At 39.4% G+C, this 12655-nt stretch overlaps 1 protein-coding gene and 1 long non-coding RNA gene across 2 annotated transcripts; one reads left to right on the top strand and one right to left on the bottom strand.

The window, feature by feature from the left end:
• Positions 1–657: 657 nt before the first annotated feature.
• On the bottom strand, positions 658–9108 carry abcb11a (ATP-binding cassette, sub-family B (MDR/TAP), member 11a). Its single transcript, XM_034561840.1, has 27 exons — positions 9099–9108; positions 8812–8827; positions 8662–8710; positions 7770–8011; positions 7610–7694; positions 7362–7495; positions 7101–7272; positions 6862–6986; positions 6601–6775; positions 6382–6495; positions 6178–6288; positions 5967–6092; positions 5674–5877; positions 5391–5561; positions 5093–5282; positions 4248–4314; positions 4075–4165; positions 3817–3981; positions 3624–3728; positions 3357–3518; positions 3056–3259; positions 2721–2962; positions 2451–2607; positions 2154–2351; positions 1853–2059; positions 992–1138; positions 658–858 (listed from the first exon to the last, which is right to left on the bottom strand). Exons 1-27 carry the CDS (start codon positions 9106–9108, stop codon positions 658–660), a joined length of 3870 nt encoding a protein of 1289 aa, XP_034417731.1.
• A 1872-nt stretch (positions 9109–10980) lies between these two features.
• On the top strand, positions 10981–11850 carry LOC117750675. The gene is made up of 3 exons (XR_004611817.1): positions 10981–11091; positions 11166–11235; positions 11382–11850. It is a non-coding gene; the product is annotated as an uncharacterized LOC117750675 (long non-coding RNA).
• The last annotated feature ends 805 nt before the right edge of the window (positions 11851–12655 follow it).

Genomic DNA, 12655 nt, shown 5'->3' with positions numbered 1-12655 from the left:
TGGAATTTTTTAGCACTGGAATGCTTGTTATACAGCATCTCCAGAACAACCACAGGGAATACCACAACTTTATATCAACTCTGGGAGACCCTCAACATATTTTGTCTGTCAGCGCAGTAGATGCTGGGAAATATGTTCTGTTTATTTCCCTCTCTGGTTACATCTCATATAAACTCACATTTTGACTGAGATGTAACCACAGAGGGAAATAAACAGAACATATTTCACAACATCTACTGCGCTGACCTCAAAGGGAGCCGCAAACATTGGAATCTGTCGTCTTGCACACACACACCTGATCCACGGCCCGTATCTGCCAGTAGTTCCTCACAGGTCACTCATTGGTCTGCGCTTCGTTTGCAGGACACAAATCACATTACTTGAAGCCTGACAAGATGGATTTTTTAAAATAAAGTTTGAATGATAATTAGTGAAGTCTGGTGGCTTTGAGGTCAATTTTGCAGGTTAGAATAGTTTTTTAAATACCTGTTGATTTTATTTATGTTTTAATAAGTCCACATTTCACACGATTTCAAGTATACATTGATTGTCAAGAATGAAAATGTTGTCTTTGTAATCCTTTTTAAAAGGTGAAGTATGAAGGCATGCACATATACATACATACATACATATCATAGTTTATGTGTCTGCAGGCGTCTAGCTGATAGGAGCACCTGTTGTAACCAGTTTATAATAGGCACCCCTCTTGGCCATGAGATTATCATGACTGTCTTGCTCTATGACGGCTCCATTAGACATTACTGCTATGATGTCAGCATTCTGGATTGTAGACAGCCGGTGAGCGATGGTAATGCAGGTTCGTCCTTTTCTTGCCTCATCCAGAGCAGACTGGACCGTCTGAAGGGAAAACAACTTTGTCAGGAACCCTCATGCAAGTATGTGGAGATTTATAGCATAAAAAGATACACTTAATCAAAGGAATACCTTGCTTTATGTTCATGTAGTTTAGTAGCATTTGGAAAGGCATTACCTGTTCACTCTCTGTGTCCAGGGCAGAGGTAGCTTCATCAAGTAGCAGGACCTTGGGGTTTCTAACGATGGCCCGGGCAATGGCGATGCGTTGTTTTTGTCCTCTCGACAGCTGGGAGCCCTGAGCACCAACCTGGGTCTCATATTTCTTAAAATTTGAAAATGTATTAAGAAAGAGAGAAAGGTCACAAGATCAACAATGCTGTAAACATGGACCAGCTCAGACGTTAAAGGAGAGGGATCTATTGGCAGAAACATTAATTATTGTTTTCATTAGTGTATAATCACCTGAAACTAAGAATCACTGCGTGTGTTAGCTTGGTATGAGCCCTTATCTACATCGGGAGTGGATCCCACCTTATCCTAGACACAGGTCCCTCAAGCGTACAGTTGAGATATTTCAAGGACTGTAAAGTGGCTCAACTGATGAACCCCACAAACGCAACCATTGCAATTAGCATTGCCAATACTATTGCTGCTTTTATTGTCATTATTATTCTACTATATCCACTGTTGCTGTTATATTTTGGTAGTTGTAACTTTTTCATCATGCCTACTGCTCTCATTAACTTAGGTGCCATCACCCTAATTGGGAACACCTGGTCAGTGTTCCTACTCTACTTAACCCCACCTGCCCAGACGCCAGTGTCGTCAGTCCGTCTTCACCAACCTGTTGTTTCTTCGTTACTTTGACTTACTTTAATACATTTAATATTGTTACTGCTAAGTCTAGTGTGCGTCTCCTTCATTTGTTGCAGCCCACGAGCAGGGCGTAACAATATACTTGTAAAAGAGTGGCTTAGGAGTATCAAACTAATAACCAGGATTATGTAATGTTTTATCTTTCAGTGTTTCCACTCACATCTGGCAGCGTCATCACAAAGTCATGAAGGTAGGCTTTCTTGGCGGCCGTAACAATCGCTTCCATGCTGACACTGCATGCGTTATCTCCATACTGAATATTCTCCGCGATGCTGCAGCCAAACAACACTGGCTCCTGGGACACTATGCCGATCTGAGATCGTAGGAAGGGCACATTGACCGTATAAGATGGACGGCCATCAATCATCTGAAAATTAAGAGATGACATAATTAAGACTTTGCCATTGATTAAACTTAATTTGTGATCAGTGAAATGAATGTCTAAACATCAGTCTCCATACCACTTTCCCTTCATCAGGGTCATAGAACCTTTCCAGCAGTTGAACACTTGTGCTCTTCCCACAGCCGCTGTTCCCAACAAATGCCAAAGTCTGACCAGGCTTCACAGACACAACTAGGCCGTTCAACACCTGCACATCTGGCCGAGTTGGATAGGTGAAGTTGCAATTGATGAACTCTATTTCACCTCTGAAGTCGTCCTGAAGATGGATAACTAAGCTTGATCATTCAAAAGTATCATCGCGGCAGAATGACATCCCATTGGGTAATATTCTTTCTTATTTATCAAATTCACCAACCCATTTCTCTCCATCTGTGTGACTTGTGCTGATTTTAGGAACTCGGTCAAACAGTTGGAATAGCCGAGCAGCAGCAATTTTGGCTTTGGCATAATCTGGAGTGAAGGAGGAAGCTTTGCCCAGTGCTGTCCCACTGGTTACTACAGCTGTAATCACTCTGGAGAAACACCGTAAGCATTGGGGTTATGTTTGGCAATCACAACACAATAGATTTCAATATAGGATCTGAAAGAGACAGATTTTCTCATTGAAAGGAACAATTTTACCAACCTGAACACCACCAAGTATTGCAGCCCCTCAGACATAACCAGATGGCCTCCATATCTAAACGAAGCAGCATACGCCATAAAGATGACACACTGTGAAAAACTGAAACAAAGCCCGTAAATGTTGGCTCTCTTCCTCTCAGATTTAAATGGAAGAACAAGTTTCTGCTCATATGATTCCACAAATGAGTGCTCTTTGGCCAAGCCTGCAATTGTCCTAATGTTAGCAAGAGCCTCACTGGATACCTGCGGGAGAAAATTAAGATTGTATACGTCTTTAAGTTTCTCAGAGAACTGCATATCAATGGACCAACAGAGCAAATGTTCAGTAGAGCTTACCCGACCTGCTCCTTCCATGGCTTTTTTATCTTCATTTGCAAAGCCTGTCAGCATCTTAGCCTGGAACACGCCACACAGCCCGATGAGTGGCAGGAAGCACAAAATTACCAAAGTTAACTTCCAACTGAAGTATAAAGCGATGATGAAAGATGCTCCAATGCTGGTCAATGAGTTCACGATCATGCCAATCTGAGATCCCGTTGCCTGAAAAAGCAATACAAAAAGAATGTTGTAACAATTGTACAATACCAAACCTATCTTTTATATGTTATAAATACTGTAAGTATTAGCATTTACTTACCCCCTGCACCATTGATGCATCAGTGGCCAGTCTATTGGTCAAAGCTCCGGGGCTGTTTCTGTGGTCATCAAACCAACCAATCTCCTGTCTCAACATGGCCTGGAAGCCTAGTTTCCTTAGACGGCGTGTCAGCAGCTCTCCGGACTTGGCAAAAGCATATCCCTTTAAAACATTAAATCAGTCAGTCTACATGTATACATTATATTAAATAGACAATGGGATATGTACCTTAAATGTCTTAATTATTCAGTAAATTGTGATGCAAACCTGTAAAAACTGGAAGAAGAAACTAGTCACGGCCACGATGCAAAACAGAATACATATCACGTTGATCTCCTTCCTCTGTTCGTTCAAGTCACTTATAGAAAACGTCTGCAAACAAAAAGATCATATAAGTCCTTTTAACTTCAGCAAACTCCATCAGCTTGTAAAACTGAATATATGAAATACACAACCCCACCCCAAGAATTTGGCTGAACAGGATAGCATAGACAGGGTTGACCGCGCCATTGAAAGCAGCTCCCAGCGAGCCCAGCAGCATGTAGGGCCATTCTGGTTGGTTGTACTTGAGGATGCGTGGTACTGAGGCAGGCTCTACATGTTCGTCTGCATCGTCCTCGCATGTCTGTTAAACAATATGCATTGGAGCTGTTCATTTCCACAAGATAGTTAGAAATATAGTACATGTATTGCACAGCATAAAAGAGAAGCACAGTACATTATCTGTTGAGCACTGCTTGTCCGAAAAGATCACGAGGTTGTCCGATAAATTTGACAATCTGCTCTGAGATCGCAGTCGAACAGAAACCCTACAGGAGTAATATTTAGAATCAGATTATTTTCATATTGTATTTTCTCTCATTTGATCTTTTTGAGCTGGATTTACTTTACCTTTTACTGGATGTGCGGCTCATTGCTTTTAGATCAAAGCTTTCCTCGAGAGCTTTACTGATCACATCTGGAAGGAAAACAATCAATACAGATTTAATACAAGTATTGAAGCTTCTGTTGCCTTTTAACAGACACAGCAAGAGCCTTCATAAGATTGCCAACTAACTCCTGGCAAAGCAAATGTGCCGTTTGAAACAATAAGGGTGGACCCTTAGTGTGGGTACAAGGAGACAGGATTAAAGGGTCCTTCTTGCGTCCCTCGAACATGACACTTAATACAAGATTTATTTTATACATACAGTATTTTGCTTTTTTCTCAGCATTCTTTCCAAATAGGTCTGAGGAAGGCCATGCTTAGAATTCTGCACAGCATTATAAAGCTGTGTCTTGTTTACACACATGCATGTGTGTGTATGTTGAGAGCAGTGTGGAGGCAATAGTCAGCTTTACATTTTGTAATTGAACACCTTTTAGTCATTATAAGCAACATTACTGCTCGGTCTCTCTGGCAAACTGAATATATTTGAGTTGTGGACTGTTTGCTGGACATACGACATTTGAAGTTACCTTGGACTGAGATAAACATATGTCACTGTTTTAGAAAAATCCAAAATGAATAATCTAAAAGATAAATAGAATCAGAATCCGTTTATTGCCAGGAATGTTTACACAAACGAGGATTTTTTTTTTTTTGGCGGAAGGTGCAACATTAGACATGACAAACAACAATCAACGCGACAGCAACAGTAAGTATAAGATAAAGTGCTCGGACAACAAATACCGTTTGGGACTAGTAGTTGCTGGCAACCCTACTGTAATGATTAGCAGCCCTAAATACATCTTACCTTTAGTTGTGTTGGTTGTGCCTTGATTCTGCAGGGTGACCAGAGTGAAGTAGACACCTTTCCTTTCCATGAGCTCACTTTGTGTTCCCTTCTCCACAGCCTGTCCACGCTCAAATCCAATAATGACATCTGCATTTCTAATTGTGGAAAGACGATGGGCTATAGAAATGGTTGTCCTGCCCATGCACACCTGCACAAATACCAGTTATTAAGGTAATTCCACAAAACAGGACGTGTTGCTGAAGTTAATGGTCAAAGTGCACTCAATTATGTAGTCTATGGGCAGAGAGTGGCTCACCTTCTCCAGAGCCTTCTGGACAACAGCCTCACTCTCATTGTCTAATGCAGATGTGGCCATATCTAGCAGCAGGAGCCTGGGGTTTCGGATCAGAGCTCGAGCGATAGCAATCCTTTGCTTCTGTCCTCCACTCAACTGTCCTCCACCTTCTCCCACCAGAGTATCAAATTTCTGGTGGAAAAGTAGCAACGTGTTCATTTTAGGCTGCCCAAATTCACATATTTGACTAAAACTGTATATGCACTGTACTTATTCTGTATTATATTTAAATATGTAAGTGTACCTGGGGCAGATCCATGATAAAATTATAGGCATTGGCTTCTTTTGTCGCCTGGATGATGTCTTCCATGGCTACTCCAGGTCGACCAAACTTGATGTTCTCTGCAATGGTTGTAGCAAACAGAACTGGCTCCTGCTCTACAATACCAATGAGAGATCGGAGCCAGTGGATGTTTAAAGTACGAATGTCATGGCCGTCCAAGGTCACCTGAGAACAAGAATGATATGTGATATTACACTGAAGCCTTCAAACTCTCCAGTGATGTCCTGTGCGTCTGCAGTGGCTCAGATTGTTACCATTCCTTCCTTTGGGTCATAAAACCTTTGGATGAGCTGGATTGTGGTGCTCTTTCCTGACCCGCTTGGTCCCACAAAAGCAGTGGTTTCTCCTGCTTTGATCTGCATGCTCAGATCATTTAAAATCTTTTTAAAAAAAAGTAGTTTGCTCTTTATTCAACTTTGAGAAGTGAAAAATGGACACAAAGAAATGTTTGTTGAAGAAATGTACCTTGACTTCAGGCCGGGATGGGTAGTAGAAAGAGACATTATGGAACTCAATGTCACCCTTCACCCTGTCTAATATGTGACCTTCTTTTGAGAAACAATCAATTTCTGGTTCCTGTGAGCATAACAGATTTTACATTGAATATTCTCTCTCTTTAAATGATCCGTTTCAAATATGTTTTGTATCTGCAATAAAAATATTTTTTACCCGGTCAATTGTGTCAAAGATGTTTTTCGCTGCAGCACGACCAGTAGCGAAGGCCTCCAGGCAGGGTGAAGCCTGTCCAAGGTTCATGGCTGCCATGAGTATCCCAAAGAACACCTGGAAAAACATGGCGGCCTCATGGTGAAATTTAGGCCACTGACTTTCAAACACTTATATTATATGATAGAGTAACAAAAGTTCAATCAATTAATTTTCACATACCTGAATAAGAGTGCCAGGAGACAGCTCCTTGGTGTCTATGACCAATTTAGATCCATACCAAAAGGCCAAAGCGAAGCAAAAGAAAACGATGCCCCACAGGTATCCTTGAAAAACGCCTATGATGGTGCCCTTTTTCACACCCCAGATTTGAGCTTCTGCAAGATTTCTGTCATATCTGTACACGTTTCACATGTAAGTTTCTTTTAGAATCATGGATCTTCATCATCAAGCAGAACAACTTCTTGTGATCTTACAAAATACCTTTCAACTTCTTTTTCCTCCCCACCAAACGCTGCGACTGTCCTGATGGATGACAGGACCTCGTCAGCCACTGCCCCGGCTTTTGCATAGGCCATTAGCTCTCGCCCCGTCAGCCTGGCCACGGCCTTCAGCAACAAGAATTACATAAAAACATTTTTTTTTAAAAGGTACAATTCAATCTCCAATTATTAGTCCTCTTTTCCAGTACTAAGGAATCATTGTTTGATTCAGAGCTTTACCATAGCCATTAGTCCAGCAGCTGCGCCAATCAGCGGGCTCACTGCTATGACCACCAAGGTCAGCTTCCATCCACCAATGAATCCAACCATGAAGCCAAACACGAACGTAGAGATCCTCTCAATGAAGCTAGACACCTGGTCAGCGATGGCATTGTTGATCTTGTTGATATCGCTGTAAAAGGAACAGAAGGGCTATTCTGTATGAAAGGTTCTCCCAGTTATGAATTGATAAGAGCATGATCTTCAAGAGCCCCAACTCACTCTGACATCCTTGTGTTCAGTTCACCAACAGAGTTGCAGTCAAACCATCCAATCTCCATTTGCATTATCTTTCTGAAATAAGTCTTTCTCATTCTATCAGTTTGTCGTGAAGCTGCTAAAATCCAGAAGACAATCTACGGTGGACAATTAAAGTGGTTTCTGTGAGTTATATGCAACACTGTCATACGCCGTCATTTCTGAAGATGGTTTTAAAATTGAGGTGGAATATGGCAAGCATAAATACGTACCTGAAAATAACTGAAAAACATGACTCCTAATCCAATCCCAATATAGTAATATGCAAACATGGTCATCTCTGCTTCAATATCCACCCTGCAGAGAAAATAAATGAGTAAGAGCCACTTTTTTCAACCGTTACAACAATCACATAAACAGTTAATAACTTACCCACAGTACACAGAGCCGTTTTCAGCCGTTTCATATATGGAGTCATTTTTCCAATAGATGGTGTTGTTGTTGCATATCTTATTTTCATCTTTTAGTGCTTGGACCTCAATCTCATAAGACACAAACGTGTTTGTCATCCTGCTGTACACCAGAAGCATGAGAGGTGAAGCTGCCCCGTGTATGAGGGCACACAGCCCCCCGACCACCATCATCAAGGTGTCTGTGCCGGTGGCAAAGCGAAACTGCAAACACGAATTTGGGGAATTTAAATGTAATTTAGTTGTGAGAATTTGCAACCCATTTTGTTTTCATTTATATTATTGATGATCAAATCAAAGAAGAGTTGAATAACAGTGGTGTAGAGAGAATGAATTACTCAGATCCTTTACATAATTAAAAGTACCATGGCAAGAATGTGAAATAGTCCATCACGAGTAAAAGTCTGACAAACAAAATCTTACTTATGGAAAGGTACATTAGTATTATAAGCTGTCAAGTACATGATTATTATAAGCAAGTTAAAATTCCAAAGTACTCCCCTGTAATGGATAACAATATTTTAAAAGCGTATAGCATGTTGGTATGTAAAATCTTAATCTGTTAACTAGTATCAAAACTAAATGGAGTGAAGTAACATGTAGAAATTAGCATGGAATAGAAATACTCAAGGAGCTCCACATATTCTGTGAATATCTCCATTTGCAACAGGCTAAAAATCCACGTTTATAGATTACATCTCAACAACATTGCTAGCATGTATCAAATTAAAGAACATTAAAAAAAAATCTAAAAAGCAACTAACACTTATTTTAAGTCCCTTTGGACAAAAGCATTATATGAATGTTACTTTCCACCAATGTTTGAGAACAATATGAACAAAAACAGTATTTACCAGCTGAAAGTATCCAACACTGAGCATCTTTTCTTTTTTCTTCTCATCTCTGAAACACATGTACATTAAAGTAACAATAACATAAGCACTGCATACAACATATTGTGAAACATAGTATATTGTGGGAGATGTCATTCAATACAAACTTACCCATTCTCGGTGTCTGCTAGAAAAAGAGGTAAAGCTATATTATATAAAACTATATTAGTGTGCCTGTTCTTTTACAATGAAAATAGATCACTTACCTTTTTTTTCTACATCTGTTGCAAATGTTATTTTTTTCCTCATGTTTGCTGCCCCGGCTCATGCAGGTGTCCTCACTATATCAGATGGTTTAAAAAAAAAAGAATATATATATATATACTGTGTGTATATAAATATATATATATATATATATATATATATATATATATATACACATATATATTGTCACGAACCGGGCCGCATGGCCGCGACAACAAAGGGGGACACACACAGATAATAGTTATCAGCAAGGGTTTTTATATAACTTAGGTAGCAAAACAGTGGTGTGTGGAGTCAGTAATTTCAGTGGTGGAGGTGAGTGCATGCGTGGGAAGTGTGTGTTTGTGATGTTGTTAGGTCAAATCATACTCTCCTATAGGCAGCCAGTCAGGGTCTCAAGACAGCGAGGGAGAGAGAGCTCCTGAGACCAGAGGGCCTTTTAAGTGCAGCACTTGCACACAAGGCCCAGGTGTTCCCACTCTTCTGATGAGCCTTGGCCACGCCCACCTGCAGGGAAAACGAGCCAGTGGCAGAGAGGGTCGTCACAATATGTATATATATATACACAAATATACATATACATATATATATACACATATACACACATATATATACACACATACACACACATATATATATATGTGTATATATATATATACATATATACATACATATATATATACACACATATACATATATATACACACATATATTTATATATATATAGATATATATATATATATATATATAGATACACACACTGTGGGACGATATAGTACTCTGCTAAAATTCATTTGTAAAACTCAACAACAATGCTTCTTTCTAGAAATCATCACATAAGAAACAACTCATGACAAGTTATGTTGAGTAACAGGGTCATGATTTATGGGAAGAGACTTGTAGTTTTTCTAAATAAATTTTTCTTTTGCGCTTTGCGTATTTTTTATTTGGGGGTAAACTGTCCCTTTAAGAAAAAAAATTGGTCCTAAAGAAATTGGTCCTAAAAACATTTTACAACTTAACAACTTGGAATATTAGAACATGTTCATTTTATTGTTCAATGGTTAAGGCATTGTTGCCGTCCACTGTGTGAGTGGCAGAAAGGCAAACACAACATTAATAATAATAATAATAATTTATATATTTATACACTCAAAGACATAGACTTAGACATTAGATGAGTCGATTGGTTAAGAAAAGGTTTTGCTTGTGACATTATTAAATTACTGTACATAGACACAAAAAGCAATTATAAGAAGAGAATCCTGGTTGAACATGAACACAATGTAGCACTTTGAGGTAGAAGAGAAGTAAAACGTACTATACCTGCACTCCTCACTGAATGCCAGCACCACTGAGGCTCATCAGAGTAAATTGCTATCTTAACTATTTTCAGGTAACCTATGGCCCTTTCCCATTATCTACTCCTCTATTAGACTGATAAGGGCTGTTAGCATTATGACAGTTACTACACTACCTTTGTGAGGTAAAATTCAGTCACTAAAACCAAGTAAATGTTCATTTACTGCTCTTAGTCGTCTCATTGTATCTTCAAAAACAAAACAGTAAGATTTTCTAAATGTGTTATCTACTAATTAAACGTCCCCTGGTGATCCACTTGTGTTTATTTATCATAATAAGTGATAATAAAACAAGTCAAATGACTATGGATATTAGTTATTTATTGGCGGATGCTGTCTCAAAACACACATAAGTCAAAATAAACAATGTTATCGTCAGCAAATCTGTTATATCCGTAATAATTTCACCTTTTTAATTTCAGAAAGTTTCATGTCCATAACTGTAAAACTACCTAACTGTGAGGAACTTCCTTATTTCACAGTTGAGAATTAGTCCATAAAGTATGAATATATAAAATATGTTTACTAAAAGTGGAAATGTAAACACAATTTGAGTAATTAAGCAGGTATTCGTGGGGTTAATGCCCGCTGGGACATGAAGAGGGCCTGGGTTTGGAATTTGCTCCTGCTTCAAAGCCGGTTATCGTTCACAACACAAGAGGTTGATAATAACACAGGAAGGAGGCGGATCTACTCAAAGACACTAATAAAAAACAACTTCCTGTTTTTTGTCTCACAGTGCTGACAGTTGCCTTGCATAGAAAAGCTTAACAAATGAGTAACACATGGAGTCAACAAAAGTCTTATCAAGGACATCTAAACTTTGGTATGCCTTTCATGTATTCAAGTATCCTGGTATAATAACGAACGTGCTTGTGATGACGTTCTTTTGTTTTTAAGACAAGTTCAGATATTATACACAGACCGACAGTACTGTGACGACTGGAACAACACCAGGAACCTGGCAGAGGTGATGTTTCCCACTTCCTTTAATTAACACCATGATTAAAAGAACTAAAGACACTGGTTTAGCAAACTTTATTTTTCTCAATTGATTGCATGCAATATAGAAAAATGGAGTTACGGTAATAAAAGTGTTAACCAATTTCCTGACAGTTACTTGTGGCCGACCATCCTGGAAAAGAAATCACACCTGCCTAAGTAGATTGGCCTGGCCAATTGGACTGTGCCATTCTACAACAGCCAGAGGGGTGTCCTCAGGAGCCACTAAATCTGCACCACAGAGGAGAAGGTCTTTTCTCCCCTCCAATCAACTATGGACTGGCCAGCATATATATCCTGCAGTTAGAAGACGGAGGAGAGTGTCTCTTGTTCAGTAGAGCCCCCTCACTATGTTGTTTAGGCCCAAGTTCGAGTTAGTAAGTTTTTTTTAGACTTTAGAGCAATTGTGTTAAATATGTTTAGTTATTTTAATTTGTCACTTTGGTTTGATTTTGTTCACCATCTTAATTATTCTAAATACCATCATATGAAATCCCTATTTCTCCCCACCTTTACTTGCTCTATGCGTACTGTGATGGCAGATGTGCTCAGACAATCGGGAATGAAGAATTAAGTCTCTGAATCAAAGTTGTCTTTGTCCGTTTATTGCTTGCAAGGGAAACGTATGTGACAGACACCCAAGACAGTCTGTGACAAGATTTTCAACATCGTAAAAGTCACGGGCATACTTATACAGAGGGAGAGCAACGCCCTGTTCCATAGTACATGAACACACAACTAATCAGAAAACAGTGACTGTTAGCAGGGTTAGCATATTCCTCACAAACAAAATGCAATCAACCACTATCTGTGATGTATTCAGTCTCAAGACAGAGGCCTCTCAAGACAGTGGCCCATCTACCTTTGTAACATAAGCAATGCAATATTTTACCATTACAGTACCCTGGTCCCTCACAAGTACCCTGGGATCACTTTGGCTGCATTAGCAGACCACTATTGTGTCATGTGTTTAGATCCTGTATGTTGCATTAAAGGAGTTATTTTGTTGTCTTGTCAAGCATTAGGTGAGAGGATTGACACCATCCGTGCGGTAAATATGCAGCCACATCTAGCAGTCGGTTAATTAGCTTAGTTTAACAAAAAGACTTGAAACGGGGAAACAGCGTGCCCGGCTCTCTCCAAAGGAAACAAACACCTAGCAGCAGCTCTAAAGCTCACAAAATAACACATCATTTCTTGTTTGTGTATCTGTACAAAAAAATAGTGTTAAGTGGGTTTTACGGGTGTACCTGACTATTTCCTAGTCTCCTACACCTGGCAACCTCACGATGATCAGGAAGTTACTAACGATAAATTTGACAAGGAAAATAACAAAGAGGCAAAGTATCTGTGTTTGACTCGATATTATCTATTATATTATTACCTTA

The sequence above is a fragment of the Cyclopterus lumpus genome, chromosome 21, assembly GCF_009769545.1.
Source record: "Cyclopterus lumpus isolate fCycLum1 chromosome 21, fCycLum1.pri, whole genome shotgun sequence".
In the NCBI taxonomy this organism is placed as follows: domain Eukaryota; kingdom Metazoa; phylum Chordata; class Actinopteri; order Perciformes; family Cyclopteridae; genus Cyclopterus; species Cyclopterus lumpus.
This window is presented reverse-complemented; position numbering and strand designations above follow the sequence as displayed.

Coding starts and splice junctions, on each gene's coding strand:
- abcb11a (XM_034561840.1), bottom strand. Junction 7,496..7,609: donor TGTTTTTCAGTTATTTTCAG/GTACGTATTTAT, acceptor TGTCCACCGTAG/ATTGTCTTCTGGATTTTAGC. Junction 6,496..6,600: donor CTCCTGGCACTCTTATTCAG/GTATGTGAAAAT, acceptor ATGTTTTTCCAG/GTGTTCTTTGGGATACTCAT.